Raw genomic sequence first — 23,944 nt, 5'->3', positions numbered from 1 at the left:
AGGAAATAATTTAAATTTACTAAGTATTGGCATCAAATTAGGGTAGACACCAAATTTATGCCCAAAATAACCAAAAATACCCTCCCGAAATAAGGGGTCAAAATCTGCTGAAACAAGGGCCAAATCTCGCCGAAATTTCGGTGAGATTTCGTCAGTTCGCTAGGTCGCAACAAGCAAACTCTGGCGAAATTCCATTCCTTGACTAGAATGCATAATAAAAAGTTATTGCATCATGCACTTTTGTTATTTATCTTGCATGTGTATTGTTACCTCCCAATTCTATTCGAACTCACCCCTTTTGGAGGCTTCTTTTTCAAATGTTTATACAAGATATGACGTACCCGCCAAGTAGGAGATTTTTCCTCCCATAGAAACTCATGATGTGTCGGCTATGGAGACTTACGAGCCACATGACGGATTTTATGCTTGCATAGTGCTCTTATGGAGCAGAATGATACCCTAGGATAGTTTGATTTTTTTGGGGATATGTGATAACATTTTGGGATGTAGTTATTATTTAATAATTGATGTGACCAAACCTTGATACACATTTCTTTTCCTTTCCATGTGACCGTTCATATTTTCTATTATATGTACATTACCTTACTTTGTTTTGTTCATGATTAATATATTATGTGGATTGTTTTGATTGTGAAGTCACAACCGTTGTGACTATAAATCACACAGCGGGCCGCCGGACTAGCCGAATACATATCAATTTATCACACAGTTGTTTATGATAAAAGTGCAATGTAGAGCAATGTTGGACCTGTTTATTATAGAGTTGTAGTACAGCTGTCTATCTGATATTAAGTAGAAGAGGACTATGGTCGTCTCTCTATAATCAACTAGCTATTATAATAAATTTAAAAGAACTTCCATCTTCTCATTCTTGTGAGGACAAAACATTATCATAACCACTTTATTTAATCACATCTCTTTGATGTGAGTTATAAACAAATTTCAACCATTTGATGTGATGTTGGGACACATGTCATATATCTACAAGAAAATGAATGGTCTATTTTTTACAAGGAAATGGGCTGGATAAATTTTTGGCATTTCCATGGGTGGTGATTAGTTAGAGATTGCGAGAGGCATTCATGCTGAGCACATTACTATTTTTTTTGGTAAAGAAGCTTTACCAAACACTATCCTAGTTAAGACCATTGACCTTGGATATCCAAAGATTCTCAAGTCAAGGAAAGTATTATTTGTTAAATATATCATCAAACACTATTCACAAGGCTTTCTTGACCATGGTTTCAATAATATAATTGCAATCTCTTGGAAGACAAAGAAAAGAAATAGAATCACAATAACCAAGTGGCATACATCAGCAACAAAGGCCTCACCATCAGCAGGAGATGGGGTTGTGTTGGTCCAACAAGTAAGAAACAAGCTCTTTACAATTGGACTCAATATTTAAGTATGGAAATCCTCATTTATTGACCAAGTCCAACCCATTCCTCTTCAGATTCAAGAAGAGAACATAGCTTCTTTAATTCCAACGCTTCATTTGGTTCAAACATTGCGTCATTTGGTGGATCTTCAAGCACTCCATGGGCAGAGAAGGGATGATCACTGCTGTTTCCACATTCATGATCTGCAGACTGAATCTCATCACATTGAGCTTGCAAGAAATCTGAGTTGAGTAAATCAGCTATGAAAAGGTCCCCAATGTCAAAATCCAAGATATCATTTGAAGTGTCATCATCCATGACTCCTCGGACCGAAGCTGATGAACTCTTGCCATGAGAAGCAATCCCAAGATAAGCTGTGTTCATCTGATTTTCTTGCAGCCGTGGGAGAATGACATTAGTACACCTAACAGCTCTGGTTCTAATGACTTCGGGAGTACTGTTTAGTGCCTTCTTTTGGGGAACCTTTACTGAGGGATTACCTACTGATGATGGGTTTTTATCTGGAGTTCTGTATGGTTGTTTCTGTGCTGTCTTGCCTTGAAATTTCTTGCTCAGGTTGGTGTTCCAGTAGTTCTTGACTTCATTATCTGTTCTCCCCGGTAGTCTTCCCGCTATTAGAGACCATCTGCCCTACCCACGGCTAAAATTCTCAAATTCCATCTCAGCCAGAAAAGGGGAATTAATTTGCATAGATAAAATGAAAATTAGTGGAGAGATATAAGTCACCTGTTGCCAAGCAGCTTATGAAGTCTGATGATGAGCTCTTCTTCTTCTTTAGAAATGTTGCCTCTCTTGATATTTGGTCTCAGATAGTTCAACCATCGCAGCCTGCAACTCTTCCCACATCTCTTCAAACCTGAATAACTATGAGAATGAGTTCCGTATATGTTTGCAGTGAAGAAAATATACAAAGAAATCAAACCTGCTTTCTGAGGAAGGTCTCTCCATTTCCCTTCTCCATGAGTATTAATGTAGTCAGTAAGTTTCCGATCCTCACGAGCTGACCATGCTCCTTTGTTGAGTCCCTCTTTTGCACAACATGGTCTCCTACCCATTTATTCCCTTATTTTTATCTTGCGGCACTCTTATCAGAAGGAAATTAAGAACCCTTCGCTTCCAAGGTTGTGTGGTTTTGGGTTTGGAACTTAGGTCTCTCTCATTTATGGACGCAAGGAAGAATATCTTCCCTCTTCTATTATATACTGCTAAACTCACTGTTTACTCCTTACTGTACTGTAATTTTTCGTCAAAGCTCAAGTCTTACAAGAGATTACAAAGTGAAAGAGGGATTTTTTTTATATGATTTATTGCAAGTGGACATGATAGCATGGAAACAATGTGCTCATGTTTAGTCATCCAAAACAGACAAATCATTGATAGGCCCATTTAAAGATTTATTGACCAGATCGATCTTGTGGCCACTAAAAACTGCTCTCTTTTTCTATGCTTCTCAAAATTTTCTTTCCAATAGTTTTTTCTATTACATTGAATAAATTTTCTTTTTAGTTGAATAAAGAATTCATTAATCGCTACCAAAGCACAAGAAGAGAGAGGAAAAACCGAATAATGGGGAAAGCCAAACCAAAGCAAAGGAGAAAATAAGAGCCTACAAATGACACAGAGACCTAACAGACACCCAAGTATAAAATAGAGGGGAAATTTTAACGCTTTCAAGTCTGCAATGAAGTCTCTATCTACTTGAGTACGTCTTTTAATATGTTTTTATTTTTTTTTGTTTTTGAATTCTTTTACGTATGGGTCCCCTTAGTGGCTATAAACTAATAGTGGGTCTTTTTTTTCCTTTTTTGATAAACAGATATTCAATTAGAAGACGGGCAAGAAAAGCCCAAGACATCCAGATATTGGGTCCCCTTAGTACAATATGTTATTTGTGCGTGGGTCCTAAACTAGACTAATACCGTTAGTCGTCGTTAAGTATATTCAAATTTCAAACGTGGAAGGACCAAAATGCCCTTCAAATTATTTAATACATTGTCTTATTATATTTTTATTCCTTTTTTTATGTGTATATTTTTTTAACCATATAATCTACACTTAATGATCAATTATCTCTTTTTAAAATCATATATTAATACATTGTATTAAATAACTTGAGGGGTACTTTGATCCATTCACGTTTGAAATTTGAATATACTTAACGGTGGCTAACAGTGTTAGTCTGCTTGAGGACCCGCATGTAATATATTGTATTAAGGGGACCCAACATTAGTTTATAGTCACTAAAAAGACCCACATGTACAAAATTCTACTTTTAAAATTATACTCACTGTGACATTACCTATTTAATCCTAGTTTACTATCTTTTATGTGCATTTCAGGTGATTGAAAAAAACAATGAACGCCAACACAAAGTTGTTCTAGTGGTTGAAACCAAAACATCTTAGTGAAGAAGTCGTGGGTTCGACTGCTGAGACATATCAATATCCCCATCCCCCAACTTAATAAAACCCCTTTGTACCCAAAAAAAAAATTTTAAAAAAAATGAACACCTTAAAAACCTTGTAACAATTATTAATACCAAAACTATATTAACATCATACAAATACTAAAACTTAGAATAATCCATAATATGCATGTAAATAAGATGTGTTTTAGTTATGAAGGCTAAAACCTAAACCCTTATTGACCCTAAATTATTGTTTGAACTTTAAAAAGATACACTGTTCGAATGTAGTTTCATCCTTTCGAGTGTATTATTAGAAATATAAAAAAATAAAGAGATATATTAGACATTTTAGAAGGGCTATACAATATTATTCTTGAGCCTTCAAGGTGTGTCAAAATGCAATTTTGCCCAAAAGAAAAATGTTGTTGTGGCTTTTTTTAGTATAAATAATTAAGTTGTGTACCATATATATTCTATTTTTAAAGTTAAAAAACCTTATCTTAATACACTAATACTTTGTTTTTTTTTTTTTGGTAGAACTAATACTTTGTTTTCTACAGTTCCAATTTTATTAACTACGCCATCACAGACATGTATTTCAACAAAGGACAAATTTTTATTGTGTACATCTAACAAAGGACAGATTTTTATCGTATATATCTCAATGGGCCCCTTTGGGTCTTTTATTTTTTTCTCAAAATCAAAATTAACTAAAGAAAACAATTTATTTATTTATTTTTGGTTAATACCAATGTAAGGATGATAAGTCTCATTACCTTGACATTGCCATAAATAAATAATAGAAAAAAGAGTTTTATAATGTATGGTATGAGGTTTCATTCTCTTGTTTGTTTAATTAATGAGTCATGGAGCTTATACTGACACATATTCTTCGAAAAAAATTACATAGTGATATTTATCTTTAATGGAGCATAAAAAAGAAAAATATCATTTATGCTAAAAGCTTATGATGAAGGAGACGATGAAATTATAGAAATAGGTCTCAAGAAAACTTTTCTTGTATTCTCTCTTCGTGTGAAATTGAGTTGGATGATTCATCAGAAACATTTTTTTTTTTTATTAGGTTTTTCTTTTTTTTTCCTATTACCTTACAAGAACATGTTTAGAACATATTTTTACAATATCATTCTTCACACTAATAATCATAGCATCACTGCTTCGTTCTTTAAAACTAAAAGAATTAACCGTTTTAATAAACATGCCACATATCTCCTATTTCCTGATAACCAAAGAACATCAAAACTATTTTTCAAGATCATCACCAAATAAACCTTCCAACAAGATCATTTTTGTCCTCTTGTGGGAATCTTTGAGAATTTTGGCTTTTAATGCAAAGGTACACGTGGTGTGTATCTTGTTTTTTGAAATGAGAATGATGCATGTGAAAGGAAAAGAACGATAGGACCATTTTCATAAATAATGAAAGAGGGTTTTTTTTTTTTTTTTTTTTTTTTAGATGGGGGAGGGGGTGGAGGGAGTCTGGATCGTCTTTCTTAACAGGGAATACTCTGTGCTTTTCTAACGGCTGTTAACCACAAATTACAGGAGTCTACATAATTAGGGTGATGGAAAATTTCTTTTACTTGTAGGTAAGGGTGTCAATTGTGTACCTAAACCATTTAACCGTATCAAATCGTGCTGTCTAAAACCGCACCATACCATACCGTTCAAAATTAGATATAGTACGTACATGAACCGAATTCCTTCCGTACGGTTCCGGTTTTAGGTACTCATATCGTCAATATATACCGAAACTGTACCAAATTAAAACAGTACCAAATTAAGGGATATAAATGTAAATTTATAATGAAAACATTTCACATTTACCCTATCTATAATTCCCTATTTCAATTTTTCGTTTCGTCCTTTACTCATCTTCTTAGATTTACTTGTTTTGTCTCTATTAATATCAAATTCTATCAATTGTTTTGTCGCAATTTTATTAGGATATTAATGAACTAATAACAAAAGTGGCATGGGTTTGTTTGTATCAAAAGTGTACTGTACTAGATACTATGTTTAAACAATTTTTCCGTACCGATTTAATACCAAAACTGTACCGAACTATTTTTGCAAATATTGAAACTGTACCGTACCATTCAAATTCAGTACTATACGGTTCTAGTTTTTGGTATTCAAAGTTAGTATTATATCGAAATCGTACCGAATTACCAAAACCTTACCGATTGACGCCTACTTGTAAATCTCATATAATTTGTAGTTATACAACTGTCAAAAAAACACTGCTCCATCTGGGGAAGATGATTCACACGAATCCAAATTATCGCCCCGTCAGGTGCTCCCCAATGGCTTTACCACCACAAATCCTGTGGGACCCACAGTTAAAATTTTTAAAAAAAAAAAAGCTCCTATCACCCAACCCCTGGGTCCCTTTGTATTTATGGTGGTAAAGCGGTAGGAGCCGACGGAGAACTGATCCGAACTCGATTCACATTTGGGTGGAAAGGCTTATAGTGAAATAGTTTTAGAAAAGTTTATTTCGCAATTCAAATAATCATTCCGTACTCATATGAGGAACACTGAATCAGGTGACAAGACGTCTGTCCTTCAATTCACCTGCTGCTCCTCTAACTATCTCGTGTGGCTTTCCCGTTGGAACTGGGAAGAGTAGTTGGTATTGAATTTCACCAAAAAAATTCCTTTTAATCATTATTAGCCCAGGCCCACAAGGGCCCACATGGACCCACTTAGACATCTATTTGAAGTTTATTTTTAATATGTATTAATTTATTTATTAAAAATTATACTTACACAACTGTGACATTACGCTATTGCCTTTATGTAAAACCTAAAACGTTCAGACAAATCAATCCTAGTTCACTATATTTTATATGCATTTCGGAGTTAAAAAAAAAAAAAATTTAGAAAACCTTGCAACAATTATTACCATCAAAACTATATTAACATAATACGAATTCTAAAACTTAGAATAGTCGATAAGATACTAGTAAATAAGATGTGTTTTAGTTACGAATAAAAATAATCCTCTAGGGCTAAAACCTGAATCCTTAGTTGACCCTAATTTATTATTTGAACTTTAAAAGATATAATATTCAAATGTGGTTTCATGTTTGGAAGAGTGTATTATTGAAAATATATAAAAAAAATAAAATAAAAGATATACTAAACATTTTATAAGGGCTATACAATAGTATTCTTGAGCCTTCAAGGTCTGTCAAAAAATACAATTAAAAAAAAAAAGAGAGTTTTTGTGGCTATTTTTTTTAAAAATAAATATTTATTTTTTGTAGCATATGTCTTTATTTTTAAAGTTGACAATCCTATTGTAATACACTAATACTTTGTTTTATGTAGTTCTATTTTTATTAACTATGTCATCTTAGGCATTTTTTTTTTAAAATAAAAAATAAATAAAAAGAAAAACGAAGAAGAAGAATAAAAAACAAAAAAAGAATAAAAAGTTTTATCTTGTATATCTCAATTAGGCCCTTTGGGTCCGTTTTTGTCAAAATCAAAATTAATTAAGGGAAACAATTTTTCTTTTCAATCACGTGAATAGTCTGAATAGATTGAACAGAAGATATCTTACACATAACATGTGGGTTTGTGAATTAAATAGGACAACAAAGTTGAACGTGTTGAAATAAACGAAAATATATCTTTAATGGGACATAGAAAGAAAAATATCACTGATGCTAAAAGTTTATGATAGAGGTGACCATGGATTACATAGATGGGTTTGAAGAGAAATTTTTCTTGCACTAGCTCTTTGTGCAGGGACAAAGTGGATGTCAGATTCACAGATTGTTTAGGACCAATTTTATTAATCTTTTTCTATACCCTTACAAAAACATGTTAGAACATTTTATACAAGATCCTTCTTCAAACAAATAAGAACTGTTTTTCAAAATCGTTACAGAATGGACCCTCCATAATTTCATTTTTGTCCTCTTGTGGAAATCTTTGAGAATTTTAGAATCTAATGCCAAGATACACGTGGCCTTTTGGTTTTGAAATGAGAATGACCCAGTGAAAGGAATAGATAGAACCAAGGAACGATTTCCATAACAATGATTTTTTTTTTTTTTTTTTTTTTTGGGTGGTGGCGGACCTGGCGGTTGGGGGGAAAGGAGTGAAAGTGAAATAGTCTCCAGAAAAGATCATTTGACAATTCAACTAATCATTCCATACTCATGAATGAGGAAGTGAGGAACAAATGAATCACGTGACAAGACTACCGGTGGACACGTGTGCGGCGCGTGTCTGTCTTTCAACTCACCTGCTGCTCCTCTAACCATCTCGTCTGACTTTCCCGTCGGAACTGGGAAGGGTAGTTCGTATTGACCTTTGGCACAAAATTAGCTTTTAATCAATGCTAGCCCAGGCCCACAACGGCCCACATGGGCCCATAATTGTCTCATCTTCTACAAGGGGTCCAACCAGACTGAGCAAAATTTAATGGACGAAAAGGACGGACATAATTTTGATTGATTGGTCCCACCCTTTATTCTTGCCTTTTAAGTAGAAGAAGATTTTTACAAAAGTTGTTTTTTACCATGGGCCCCACAAGTTTTTGTGGTTAGAAAGCATTGGGGAGCACAGGGTCCCATATCCGGACTCCAAATAGAAAGCCATCAACATCAAGCCAGAGCTCTTGGTTCACTGATGTCATCCCTGCCAACAGCTCGGCACACCTGTTGGTTTTCCTAACATTATGGACTATGATGCATTGCTCAAACCTCTCGCTCATCTTAGAAAGCCATCAACAAGCTTGAATACCCCATCTACAACATAGGTCCCTAGTATGCTGCGAGTCGTCCACCACAACGTCCTCGCCACTAAACTAATCCCTCACCGACCTTCGAATGCGAGCAATGGCTTGGGGAGACATCCGATACTCTTGCCTCCAAATATGAGCATTTCTCTCCTTCCAAATTTAGAAATAGTTTTGAAAAGAATAAAATGTCAAAAGTCTCTTATTCTAGTCTTTTAGGTTCTTTTATTTATCTCATGATATGTACTAGACCTGATATTGCTCATGCTATTAAGCTGCGTTTGTTTGCTGGAAAAAAAAAAAAAGGGGTGGGAAATTTGTACTTGTGGGTCTCATATGTTAATAGGGGTGGGAAACAAGATAGTAAAGAGTGGAAAAGTAATGGGTAAATACACTTTTCCAGTTTCAATCTTTGTTTGGTTGGATTGGATGAGATTGTAATAGTATTTTAAATTAAAGATAATTATCATTATTTATTTTTTTATTTTTTCCACTATGTTCTTCTCTCCCTGTGCGGGTGGTGGTATATGTATATCGTGTAAAGGTAAAGTGCTCTGATGGGCGGTGGTCTGAGGGTTTGAGCAAGGCGGTGCTCCGAGTAAATCCCAGTGAAGGTGGTGCTCTGAGTAAATTCTAGGTCTGTGCTCTCTCTCTCTCTCTCAAATTATATTACAAATAAAATACTCCACAAGCAGACCGTGCGTGCAAGAATTCATATTCTTTAAACCTACTTCTGAATTTTAAAATCTATGTAGCAGGATCAACAATTAACTTGGAGGTAGTTGATGTAGAAGAACAAAGGGAATGGAAAAATTATGTGATTATCTATTTAAATGTTTCTTTTTACAAAATTAACTACTCAAAGTTTTACTTAACAAAACTAGTTAAAATTGAGTTTGCATTTACAAAACTAACCAAAATAGTGATTTTTCATATATTTGAACATTTTTATCCTTAAAATTGATTATAACCAATATGGGAATGAAAATGTTCAAAGGGTATGAAAAATTAGTGACTTTTTCATTTTGGACAAAATAGTAAACTTTTCTCTTTAATTTGGTTAGTTTTAGTGGTTAAAATTGTCCAAAGAAATGAAAAATCACTATTTTGATTAATTTTGTAAATGCAAACTCAATTTAAGTAGTTTTGTTAAGTGATACATTGAGAGTGTTTACTTTTGTAAAGGAAAACTAAAAGTATTAATCACATAATTTTCCCAAGAACAAAAGCACCTCTTTTAGATCCTCTCCACCCAAGGATACCATCCACTCATTCGCCTGGGCCTTTGGATGGAAGACACGTGGCCTATGCAAGTACAAAGCAGCCATGTGTCGTCTATCCAGAGGCATAGGCAGATGGGCTGAGAGATCAAACTATTCCTAATATATTTCTTTGACCTTCCCTTTTGCAATTAATATCCCTTCTGCGTTCGAAGAGCATCCACCCAGGCCCTTGGATGGATGACACGTGACTTCTTGGTACCCCATAGACCACTTGTCGCCCATCTAGAGGCCTAGACAGATGAGCGGACTCTCTGCTTCAGCGGAAAGGATCTGGATTCTTCCTTTTGCCACAAAAAGAAAGAGAGGTTCTAATATCTGCCATTTGGGTTTACCATGGGCTTGGGCTTCTTCTTAGTAAACCAGGTTCCCCAAATTGGGCCTTGGTTTGATGTAGTAATATTGAAAGGCCCTCGATAATGGGCTTGAGCCGTAGCATTATTAGCGCATGATGGAGCAGCTTACATGCTCTGCCAACGTAGCCCAAGCATCCTATTGTGCGCCCTACAACTGCAGGTGTGCCACTTCAGCAAGTACGCTGATAACCTTGTGGCCAACATAGGTGTGTCAATTTGTAGCCCAAACCATTAAAACAGAACCGCACCGGCCCGTTATGGCCCGAACCGAACCTTAATGGGCCGTAATTGGTCTGAGGGTTGTGGAGCCCGCACCAACCTGAAACCGAACCACAACCCGTTATAACCCGTTTTTTTTTATTTTACATTAAATAGTATTTAAATCATTATATTACGATTAGGTAGTTGGTATAGACAATTAAAAAAATTAAGCATGAATTCAAAGATCAAATAGTCAGGGCAAAGCCTTGGGGCAACCAAAAAAAAAATAGGCATTTAACTATTTAATATCTAGGTTCTTGATTTCTATAAAATGGGTGGATTTTTTTTTAATGGAAATGATCAATAGTAACTTTGCTTTCCATAGAATTTTCGCTTTTGTTGTAGGATGCTCAATTGTTTCTTCTTATTCTTTCTCTTACACACCATAAACCGTTAGTCAACCTGAATCTAAACCATTACTTAGCCCGAACCCAAACCGCACCAATCGAAACCGGCCCAAAACCGTTATTTTGCTAATGGGCCGTGTTTTGGTTGGGTGTTTTTCAACCCAAAACCGCTCTAAACCGCACCGTTGACATGCGGCTAACATGGTGGTGCCTTTGGTGTTCAGTGTTCGATGGACTTCAAGTGGATTTCGTGTGTACGTATATAACCAACTTAAGTGAAGAAAAAATTCAATTTTTATTTAAAACAAATCAAACCATATTTTGAACCATTAGAATTTAATAATATTCATGTGGCATCTATTAACGTTAGGCACCACTAAATCAGTAGCATCAGCGTAGCTACCAATTACCATAAGTGAGTAGGTAAAATGGGGACACAAAATCAGAAACTAGATGATATATATACCTTTGGAAGAGTTTTGTTGGTTGAATTTTCTGTGGAACCACGCCCATTTTGTTCTAGTTTTTTTTTTTTTTATTTATTTTTTTTTAATTTTTTTTTTTTACCAAAATCAGAAAATTGTTGCTTTTGCTCATAATATCTTCATTGAAATATTGTCATGAAATTTTACCAAAAGAAAATATTGTCATGAAACAGGCCCACCTAAATGTTGGACCAACAGATATGGCCCAATGTTGCTGATGTAAATTATGCTTTTATTTGTTTTTCCTTTAGAGACAAAATAGTAATTGTTTTTTTTTTTTTGTAAGAAATTTCCATTAACCGAAAGAAAGAAAAAACAACCCGCGCAACAGCCTACGGATATATATCAATCATATATTATATAGATAATATCTAAACTTATCTTTTTCTGGAATTGGAATCAAGGTCAAAGAAAGATATTGAAAAATAGGTGGCTCATGGAAGATTCAGGAACAAGAGGATTCAATCGGAAATATCAAAAAATTCTTGCATAATTCAATCAAATAAAATTGTTAACTGATCCCCTACTACATCTCAATTGAATTTTCATATTTATTATCAGAATAGTGGAAGCAGGCATGATTCAATGGGTCAGATCCACTTACTTTTTCTTTTGTTTATTTTGTTGATTTCTAATTTTTACAGTAGAATTGATTTGATTGGAATAATGGATAAAGTAGAAATATTTGGTAATTATGGGCAACTGGAGAGCATAACTCCTGAAGCCAAGAAATGGAAAGAGGCCACACCGTCGTACACGGGATTGACAAGGGCCCTCCTTGCAAGAGCATCCACAATTGCGTTTATCGCTCTTGGAACAAAACAAAAGGAGCACGAGAGGAAAGATTAGCATAACTCCCTAATATCCTCCACCAGAGGAGCTAAACATAGGGGAGGGGAGCTGGAAGCACTGTTTATGTATTCGACCAGTATCTTACAATCGACTCTACCAGAAGATGATTACAGTCTTCTGAAAGTGCAAACATCAATCCAGCTCTCATAGCGAGAGCTTCCCCTTCCACCACTGAGTTGCATAGCACCGGTTCTAGAGATTGCTTATAAAATTTCTCCTTTATGATTTCGCAGAACATAGCCGACATCACCTTTGCCACTTCCTTTACACCAAGACATGTCTGAATTTAACTTTAGTTTACCTTGAGGCGGAGGTTCCCATTGCTATTGATTTTCATCAGATTGAGTATTATTTATCACTTCCCCACCTCCCGTTGTCTTGATTACCTAAAATTCAGCATGTTCTTTTTGGGCTGCCTCAATAATTTCTTTTGGGGTAGTTTGTTTTCTTCCAAAAATCATGTTATTTCTTGCAATCCAAAGGTGCCAAACAATAAAGGAATATAGGTTGAGTATCGATTTGTTTACCTCCTTTCCGATCATTTTTACAACAAACCAACTTTTGATCCATTCTGTTAGTAATGGGGCTTCCTCAAGTGGAATGTATGTAATTGAGCTACCAAATCATACCTCTTTTGCAATTGGACACTCAAAAACAATGTGATCCATAGTTCCTAGACTGCACCCACAGTACGAACATGAAGGATCAATTTGAATCTGCCTTCTAACCAGTTCTTCACCTGTTGCTACCCCCGTGCACATGCTCTCCATAGGAAATTTTTAATCTTTGGAAGTGTCTGGCAGCTCAAAATATTTTTCCATATTTTTCAACTTGTCTCCAACTTTTAGATGTGCTCGGTTGGTTTTCTAGCTTTTCCTCCTCAAAATTTTTTAATAGATGATATGCGGATTTATACGAGAAAAGCCCATTCTTTGCTGCCCCCACACCAACTGATCATCTCGATGGAATATGCTCAGCCTAATTCCTTGAATTGTCTTACTTTCCTTTGGAGAAAAGAGTGAGTTGAGTAGATCAGTCTTCCAACATCTGTGATCTTGATCAACCAGTTCTAAGACACGCTCAATTGAACACCCTGATGGCCGCTTGATCTCCAAAGAAACTCTCCTCCCTTTCAAATAGTAATTGGGTTGCATTAGCAGTATTTTTCTAATTTTTCTTTTCTACATTTATAACCTGATCAATCTTGACTTTTCACCCTCTTTCTTAAGTAGCTTTTCGTCTATAAAGCTTCATGGGTCTTTTTGTTTAGGAATCGCTTATGTTTTCTTTTCTATTGACAAATAACATGACTCACTTCACCAGGATTTTTTTGTTTGTCCATAAATTCAAATGTAGATATGCTTCTAGCATAATAATGACAGTCTTTTATATAGAGATAAATAAGATCAAGAAGGAAAAATGTTTAAATCTCAGTCCCTCCACACCTTCTTCCCCCCGCATGCCATGGGCCACATTTTCCTTCTGGATGTATTTGACAATATGATTAAAAAGAATCTATAATTTTCAATTCTCATACGTTTTAAATATTTTCCACCCCTCCCCAAAAAAAAAAAATACTTATTCTCTATTTACTATTACTTCCCTCTAAAAAAAATTCACATCTAATTCCCTATTAAAAAAAACTATTACCTCCCCCCACCCCCCCCTTGCTTTTACCCGTTTGATCGATTTACTTTTTTTTTTTTTTCTCTTTTTTTTTTTTTTTTTTTTTCTTGGCCCCCCCCCCCCCCCCCCCCCCCCCCCCCCCCCCCCCCCCCGCCCCCCCCCGGGGGGGCCCCCCGGCGCCTTGGCCGCTTTTGTCTCAAAATTCCTCATGCCCTAATCGTTTGGACCGATCATCAGGGTAATAAATCCTCTATCGGTTCCTAGCCTCTCTCCGGGCTCGTGTATCCATCCACTATGTTTGGGTGTTCAACTAAGCACATATAACCCGTACCTCTCGTTCTCTATCATCATCGCCTTGCTCTTGCGTCGCCCTATCTTTCCATCATCAACAACCAACTAGCCATGGTCATCATCCCATCACCTCACTTCGCCCGTGCGGCCCTCCGTTGCTACTCTCACCAACCCCGCCCTATATTAGGCCTCCATCGACCCCGTTCGTTCCACTTTCAAGATTACTGTTACCCCAACATTCTCCCCCTTAATCGATCCCCAAAACTAACTATAGTATTGATCCCTCATCTCCACGTATCCCACACACGACAAAACATAGTACAAAACATATATGCAATACCTCACACTACCTGCACACTAATGACTCCATGCTTCCATGCCGTCCAGGTGCCCTAACATACTCATAACTCATAACTCACTCATCACAATGAAGAGCACACTGCACACACCGCATTTCCCAACCGATCTGAGTTTTTTGGCACATCTCCCCTACCCCATCACCCATCCTACCACAAACACACACCCATCTACGTATATACAACTCAAACTTCGACATTGTACTAAGACACATCACCAATTCCCAACAATCAAACAATGTAATTTGAGGGCAATGACTTAGTACCACCTGCGGATTATGCTCGCTTACCTTTTCAACTAAGTGAACCATCGTTATTTTATCCCCGGTTTTAATGTCTATATGTTTGGTTCTATCATGATAAACGGATTCTTACATAAGAGATGCACTCGTTATCAACAGACAACGTTTAATCTTCAAAATACCAAGTTCACATAACAAACCATTCAACCATATACTTTCTTTAACACATTCGGATGCACAAGCTCCCTGGTGCCACTATAGGTGTTGTTGCACCTTCCAACCGATCATTCCGATACGAGTAAAGATATGATTTCTGTTATCTATATTACTAGCATAATCTAGTCGATATCCTTCAGAATAAGATCACCGTGTGACTTGAACACTAAACCTTTATGCGTCCTTTCAAATACCTTGCCACTTAAGAGCGCCAATGTTCTTTACCGGGTTAGACATAAACCTACTCAATACACTAACGATGAGCAATATCGTCTAGTACATATCATAAGATACATAAGAACCTAAGACTAGATGCGATCTTTGCATTTCATCTTTTTCAAAATTATTCTTAGGACAATGATCATTTGAGAGTTTAAAATGTGAAGCTAAAGGAACATTTACATGTTTACAATCAAGCATGTTAAACTTCTCAGCACTTTCAATAAATATAACCTCCACCAATGACATAGTATCCTCCCCCTTATCCCTATGAATCTCAATCCCTAAAATTTTCTTGGCTGTCCCAAGTTCCTTCATCTAAATTCAGATTTCACTTGTTCTTAACATCTTGAATAAGACTAGAATCAACACAAGCAATCAATATATCATCAACATAAAGTATAAGATATAACACAATAGAATCTAAATGAAAATATAGGCAACTGTCATAAACACTTTTCTTAAACCCTACACTCAACACAAATGAATCAAAACGTTTATTCCATTGCCTAGAGCCTGTTTGTCCATAGAGATTTCTTCAACAGCAGCTTGTGATTCATCTCCAGCTGCCGAGATGCCTAAGGTAGTTGCATATATATCCTTTCTTCTAAATTGCCATGAAGAAAGGCGCTTTCACGTCCAATTGCTCTATTGTCATTTTGTTCTGAGCAACAAGGACAACAACAACCTTATAGTCTTATACTTGGAACCGGAGAAAATTTCATCATAATCCACCCTTCTCTTTGAACAAAACCTTTTGCAACAAGTCCGCCTTATATCTTTTGGAATTATCAATTCCATCATCTTTGATTTTAAATATCCACTTACAAGGTAATAACCTTTGATCCTTGGGCTTCAACTAATTCCCAAACCTTTCTTATTTAATGAATCTAATTCATCATTAATGGCTTGAACCCATAAATCTTTATCTTTGGAACCCAAAGCTTCTTCATAGGAACTAGGTTCTTCTAACCCAATATCGGCATATCGCTCTCATGTGCAAAGTTGGCTACAAACCTTCTAGGTGGCCTAATCATTCTCCTAACTCTATCCCCGGCCAATTGGTAACTACTCGGATCGGGAACTTCTTCCACCTCACCAAGAGAAGACTCGGAGAGGGCAATGGCCCACTCTCACTCTCGTAAACTACAACCTCGGACTCTTTATTACCGAGCTAGGTTGAGGGGAAGTCATGGGTACTTTTGGTATACTAGAATCAAGAGTCCGAGCAGGACTTAAGAAAACATCACCGCCCTAAATCAAATTGAGTGAAGTCCGTCATTCTTTGATCAAGTGGATTCAAGTTAGTATTGTCAATGGAAAGACAAGGGAACACACTCTCCCTAAAGAGAACATCCCTACTAATAAAGGTCTTAACACCAGGCACAGTCCTATCCCATAGCTTGTATCCTTTCACCCCCTCAGGATAACCTAGAAAGATGCTCTTTTTACTCCTGGGTTCTAATTTTCCAATACTCTGATGAGCAAAGGATTCACACCCAAATACCCTGAGGTAACTAAGACTGGGAGGTTTACCCCACCACATTTCCTCAGGGGTTTTAAACCCTAAGGTAACAGAGGGACTCCTATTGATTAGGTGAACAGCTGTTGTAACAGCTTCACCCCAGAAACCCTTAGGTACCCCCGACCGATGAGCATACATCTAGTCTTGTTTAAAATTGTCCTATTCATTCTTTCAAAGCAATACCATTTTGCTGAGGGTGTATTTAACAGTCCTATGCCTTTGAATCCCTTTATCATTACAAAATCCATTAAACATTTCATTAACAAATTCTAATCCATTGTCAGTCCTTAATGTTTTGACTTTCCTATCACTCAAGTTTTCTACCAAAGCAACCCAATACTTGAACTTTTCAAAAGTTTCATCCTTGGTCTTCAATAAGAAGATCCACACTTTCCTTGAGTAGTCATCAACAAGGGATAAGAAATAAGAGTTTCTACCATAAGACAAGACTGAAGCAGGTCCCCACAAATCAGCATGTACATATTCTAATATATCCCCAGATAAGTGAGACCCAGCTCCAAAGCTTAACCGGTGCTGCTTACCTAAGACACATGACTCACAAAACTCTAAGTTATCAATGACATCCTTGCCAAACAGGCCTTGTTTACTTAGAGCTTGCATTCCTTTATTGCTTATGTGTCCTAGCCTAGCATGCCACACACTAGTGATATTTGATTCACTTGACAGACAACAAGTATTGGAGATATTATTAAGGAATGTACTACCATCAAAAACATACAAACCAGATCGAGAAATGCCCTTTAAACATACATGAGATCCCTTAGATACGTAAAGACTACCCCCGAGAGATACAAGTTACAAACCCAAAGACTATCAAGGCTACTAATTGAAATCAAGTTTCTCTTTAAGTCAGGTATGTATCTAACATCATGTAAGGTGAAAACAGATTTATTGTGATTTAACAATTCAACAGAACCAATACCAACTACATCACATAAATCATCATTACCCATCATAACTTTGGCATTATTCAACTCAAACAAGTGTGTAAACCAGTGTAAGTGTGGACACATGTGATATGTACAACCTGAATCTAAAATCCATCCTTCTTGCCTACTAACCTCAGAAATGGTAAGCACCTCACCGATGTCTTCATAGACATTGGCTTGACCATTCTTGGGTCCAGGCATATCGAGATGGGTATTCTCCAATTCCTTCATTTTTCTCTTATAAGCAAAACAGTTTTTCTTAAAATGTCCTACTTTCTTGCAAAAGAAGCATCTCTTGAGGTTTGTATCAAACTTGTTGTTCCCATTATTATTCTTATTGTTAGACTCATGGCTTTCAATTACTTTTCCCTTTCCTTTTGGTCTCCCTTGTTTGTAAGAGCCCTTGCCCTTTACAAACAGGTTTTCCCCACTGCCCTTAGTCTTACCAGAAGCCAATAGTTCGACTCCCTATTCTTTAAGGCATCAATCAATTGTTCTAGGGAAATGTTTTGACATGCATATTTGATTGAGTTCTTCACAACAAGGTAATCATTATGTAATGAATTCAATAGGATAATAGACAAGTCCTGATTTTCCAATTTAGTCTTTTCACCTGTATTGGCTAAGTCTTGAATAAGCTTCTTAAATATATCTAGGTTCTTGTCAAGGGTAGTTGTAGGGTCCATCTTAAACCCATACAACCTCTCCTTCAAATAAATTTTGTTACCTAGATTCTTCTTCCGTATATTCGCTCAAGCTTGTTCTAGACTTTTATAGGGGTGTTGTCTTCATCATCAAGACACCGATGACCCCATCTCGTGATGTTCCGAGCATGCAACCAATTGCATTCTCCATCACTTCAGTCCTCAAGACTGGATCAATACTTTCAAAGAAAGCATCCGGGTCATCAATTGATCTTAGGAGCTTCTGAGCCATTAAGGCTCGAACCTTCCTCTTCCAAATCCCAAAGTCCCCGGCCATCGAACTTCTCAATGTCTACCCCGGAACCCCCCATAGGAGTATCCAAACTTAGGTAACTAGGGTCCCTCCCTAGTCCTACAGCTCTACTAGAGCCTCGTGGTTATAACACTAACCACACCGGGAGGTGTATCCTCCCCCGGTAGACTTAAACCCTTTCTTGGCTCCACTTTGAACCCGGTCCAAAACACTAATCGTATAAGAATCCAATTCACAATCCGATTAATTAATTCTGAAAAATGAAGATTATTCTAACAAAGTGTTAAATAATCAATATTAATTAATCACAAAAAGAATAATCTCGCTTATACAAATTATAAAAACAAAGCACCTAATAATCGAGATGTTAACACCACAGATCAATACATACCAAGTATTAGATCAATACTAACACAGAAAATTAGACAAAGATATAGTATAATGAGAAATTCAAGATTAAATGAGATTAATTAAAGCCATAATCATATCGAATCATCTACCTATACTCGATTGTCACCCAACAGTTATAATCAGCTTAACAGAGCATACCACGCTTATATGACAACATCTAACGAGATTTATAGAACCCGAATCATAGTCATATCACATACCAATCATATGAGATGAGAATCAATTTCATACGGTTAATACTTATGACGAACTTGAATGGAAACTATAAAAACAACATCATCATTCATATAACAGATATCAGAAAAAAGAAATAAAAAAATTAGGAATAACCTGAGACAACCTTAACCGTATAGACAATCTTCACATTTAGGATTTAATTGTTTTCACAAAACCTAAACGGCAGGGACCATGATTGAGTGGCTCGATGCCAATCGTGATCGTGAAATCAAAATTCCTCATGCCCTAATCGTTTCGGCCGATCATCAAGGGTATGAAAATCGAGAAGACAATCGCTGATGCGGGTTCCATAGCCTACTCTCCGGGACTCGAGTGTGAATCCAATCCACTATAGGTTTGGGTGATTACAAACTAAAGAAGAAGAACCAAGGAACATATAACCTGAATACACGTCTCGGTTCTCATAAGATCATCGAAGGTCGCCTTGCTCTTGCGTCGAGCCCTATCTTTCCATCATCAACAACCAACTAGAACCATAGGCGGGATCGAAGTGCGCCATGAACGAAACCTCAAGAAGCTTCAGCCCGGCGGGCAACCAATCGAACGAGTTGCATCTCGTGCCCAACCCCCCCTAATATAATAAGGCCGACCATACGAACCAAAGAAACCGGTCGGTTCAACACTAATATCAAGTTACCCCCCACGGGGGCGGGGGGGGGGGGGGGGGGGGGGGGCTTTTTCTCGGGGGGCCCTCGAGCTCATTCTTGCAGGTTTAACCGGCTAAAGGGACGAACATGATTGTGCAGCAACAAATAGTAATTTATTTACTTTTTGTTTTTTATTGAACATTTTGAAATATCACTGGAGAAAGACAAGGGGAGAAAGGGAGTTTCTATTTAATCAAAATTAAGATAATTTTCATTTGGATCCCTTAAAGTTTGTTTTCAAGTCATTTTAGTTCAAAAAAAAAAAAAAAAACATCTTGCATTTGCTTTCCAGTGTTCTCCAATAAACTTAATGAAGGATATACCATCATTTTTATGACCATAATGTTTTTATAGCCTTCAATTTTTATTTGAAATTTAAAAAGGTTGATTGCAGTTGTAATTTGAAGTTTCTTTTTTTATATCCAAGGGTTTTCAATATTTTAAATTTGCAATATCATACCAACAGTGTATATTTAAAGGTGGATAGTGAGCCAACCTTGATTTATATTTCTTGTCCGGAGAAGGGAAAATTAAAATTCCCTTTCAACCATGTACAAGTAACAAAATGACTGTCATATTCAAAAACTTTTCATGGGATGGTGTCCACCATGTGCGTATCTTTTATCTATTGGGATAGAACCATAGAAATCTAGGTTGCCTTCACACCTCTTTTTTCTGGGGTTAAAGACACCTCACTATCACACATTAGGAAGAAAACTAACATAAGAATTTTGACAAGAAAAATGAAAAGTACACCCAAAATAAGGAAAAAAAAGTTGCAGCTCTAAAGGGTCAGCTTGGGTCGCAAAAGGATACTATGGTACTTAGGGTTATTATTGTAATTTTAAAAATTGAGGTGGTGCAACATTTCGCCAAAATTTGGCCGAAAGTCAAGTTTCGGTGAATACCGAACCAAAAAAATTGGGCGAATCTCAAAATTGTGAGATATTACCGATTTTTCAGCGATATCGTTGGTAATTCTTCGCCAGAAATAGGAGGCGATATATTCCAAAATTTTGCTAATTTTCTTGCTAAGTATCATTTGAATTTTGTGATTTTCTCTCCTTTCTCCAGAGCTCCCACAAACCTTCTCTATCCTACTTCTTGGCATTCTTACCATATTTACGTTCAACTTTGACATATAACTGCAGGTCTCACTTCATTCTTGACGAGTATAACATTGGTTGCGACGATCAAGCAGGATTTCACACAGATCTAAAAGTTTTATGAAGTTTTTCATCTGAGAGGTAACCATTGTTCTCCAAACTCTTTTTTATTTATTTTTCCCCGAAAATGTATGTCTTAATGTTATTGGATGGGTATGAAATATATGTTGAACACCGTAAACCTATCTACTAGACTCTTGGAGTTGGAATTATTTTTCGCTAAGTAATTTGTTTATTTATTTTCGGGGGTCAAAATTTGTATTTTTCTACACTGTAAATACTTACTTTTTGCATGATATATGTGATGTATCGTGATTGAAAAAATATATTTTGATCTCCATGGGCCGATCTATAGACTCATGGAGTAGGAATATTTTTTCACCCAATAAATTATTATTTTATTTTTTGAAAATTGTGAAAACATTAATATAAAAATAAATAATAATGAAAAAAATTAGAAACAAATAAGGGAAATGATTTTGAAAATTATAAAAAATATGTAAGAGATATGTAAGTAATTTCAAGTGTTGCTCGTGTGGTTTCATTGTCGGTTTTTTTTTGGCAACTTTTTCTTTTGTCGAAAAAATTTTAAATATTCATTTTGTAGAAAATATTATTTTGGTATTGTTTAATTGATTTTGCAATCATTTTTGATGCAACAGTTATCATGTCTGACAGTGGGAGAGGAACAGGTTCACGGGGAGGACAGGAAAGCCGAGGATAGGGACAACCACAAGGAGCTGCAGTGAGGAGGGAGGGTTGATCCAGCATGGCCATATTATGTTGTTATTGATGGCAACAAAAGCAGAACAAGATACAAATTATGTGGTAAGGAGTTGAACTCATGTGGCATTAGAAGGTTTAAAGCTCACATCACTGGCAGTTTGAAGGATGTGGCCATGTGCACTGAGGTGCATGCAAATATAGTGAAGACAGTAAGAGAGTTGGAGAAAGAAAATGGGAAGAAAAAATAGGAGAAGAAGAGGGTGAATATTGCATTGGACTAGGCAGTGCGGGCACCGTCATCTTATAGAGTTGATTTAGATTATGATCGGGATGTTGATCCCTTTAATATCAAAGAGCAGGAGGAGAGGGATATTAGAAGGGCGATGGCCAAGAGCAAGGAGATGCAGTACCAGGAGAAGGAGAGGGTCAGAGCTAAATTTACAAGAGTTGGTCTCTCTAAGGTTGTAGGGGCTGGAACATCTGGATCAAGGGACAAGGGTGGTATATGTGGTATATTCAGCCGATCACAAAGTCAATTGGCCCTTTCTACCATAGATTTATTGGTACCAAGTGACTATCCACAGAGGAGAGATCCCATCCTAGAGCAAAATCCTGACATTTTCAAAAGGAAGGGGACCAAGCAACCCATGATTACAAGTGCATGGAAAGGGATGGCTAAGAAGGTGAAGAAGGAAATGGCAAAGTGGATGTACTACAATTCTATTTCAACAAACACAGCACAAGGTTCGTATTACAAGAATATGATTGACACTATTGCGAAGGCAGGTCCTGAATATGTTGGTCCCACCCCTAAAGAGGTGATAACCACCTTATTGATTTAAGAGAAGGAGGAGCTGCAGGAGTACATCGGTGATTTGAGATCTACGTGGGGGTCATATGGATGCACCATTATGTGTGATGGATGGACAGGTCCGACAATAAAGTCTATCATTAACTCTATGATGTATTATGACATGAGGACCATTTTTTAATTTGTGGATGCTAATGGCAAAAAAAAGACCACATGTATATATTTGGACTCTTACAGGATGTTATTGATGAGGTTGGGAAGAATAATATGATACAAATTGTCACAGACAATGGCTCCAACTTCAAGAAGCCAGGTGAGGTATTGATGAATACAACTAGATATAATCTTTATTAGACATTTTGCACAACTCACTATATCGACCTCATGTTAAAGGATATTAGTAAGATTAGTATAATCCAGACCACAATGGAGAGGACCAGGCAGGTAACTAATTCATCTATAATCATAATGTTGCTCTGGATATGATGTGGCAAGTATGCGAGGGTGAGTTAGTGCGACCTAGTCCTATGAGATTTGCCAAGAATTTCATTGCCCTTAACAGCATTTAGGAGAAGAAGGTGAACCTCAGATCTATGTTTGCTTTAGAGGAGTGGTTCTCTTGGGTTGGATCCAAGTAAGTTATTTTTTTCTCTCCACTATTTGATTTAACAAGTTATTATACAATTATACTATGACTATTTAGTATGTAGTATCTATCACTAACTTAATGTGTTTGTAATAATTTAGTACAAATAGTGGCCGCACAACACAGATGACGATCTCATCTGATGAGTTTTGAAGGAATGTGACTTGTACTGGAGACCTTGGATCACATAATCAATGTCTTGCGTATGGTTGATTCCTACCTAAAGGGGCCCATTATACCTCACATTTATGCAACCTTTGAGCACATGAAGATAGCCATACAAAGAGCTAACCCCAGAGGTCACACTGCTTACTTGAATATTGTGCACACTTGATGGACCTCTCATCTAATGCATCCGATGCATAGGGCAATTAAGTAATTAGTGTGGGTAATTAATTTGCATTGTAGACTTATTGTAGATATTAGTAATTCATTCAATGATAGGTCTAAGTCTCTAACTATGAGTTTATGAATTATGCAACCTATTATCTCAATCCCAAATATCAGTATAGCAAAAATTTGGGGTCAAGGTTAGACCTGCTTAATGTTGTCATATAGGTTATCTCGAAGTTGGAGCCAAACCGAGTGGTCCAGTCAAATTGTGACATGGAGGTAAGATATCAAGGATTTAGAACTTAGTACTTGCTTTTTATTTGTGAAAGAATTTAGCTAACCATCAATACAAATGATTATAGAAAAAGGTGTTTAGGCATGCACTAGGGGTCTTTG

The 23,944-nt window shown here is 36.5% G+C and overlaps 1 protein-coding gene across 1 annotated transcript; it reads right to left on the bottom strand.

Moving 5' to 3' along the window:
- Nucleotides 1-1,213: 1,213 nt before the first annotated feature.
- Nucleotides 1,214-2,580, bottom strand: LOC149011850 (transcription factor MYB1-like). Its single transcript, XM_089162132.1, has 3 exons — nucleotides 2,347-2,580; nucleotides 2,151-2,280; nucleotides 1,214-2,049 (listed from the first exon to the last, which is right to left on the bottom strand). The coding sequence occupies exons 1-3, from the start codon at nucleotides 2,477-2,479 to the stop codon at nucleotides 1,446-1,448; spliced, it is 867 nt and encodes a 288-aa protein (XP_089018258.1). The 5' UTR covers nucleotides 2,480-2,580; the 3' UTR covers nucleotides 1,214-1,445.
- Nucleotides 2,581-23,944: the final 21,364 nt, after the last annotated feature.

Source organism: Hakea prostrata, chromosome 7 (genome assembly GCF_041222555.1).
Source record: "Hakea prostrata isolate BN-2017 chromosome 7, UWA_Hpros_2, whole genome shotgun sequence".
NCBI lineage: Eukaryota > Viridiplantae > Streptophyta > Magnoliopsida > Proteales > Proteaceae > Hakea > Hakea prostrata.
The sequence above is the reverse complement of the archived record's forward strand: the minus strand, read 5'-3'. Positions and strand labels throughout refer to the sequence as shown.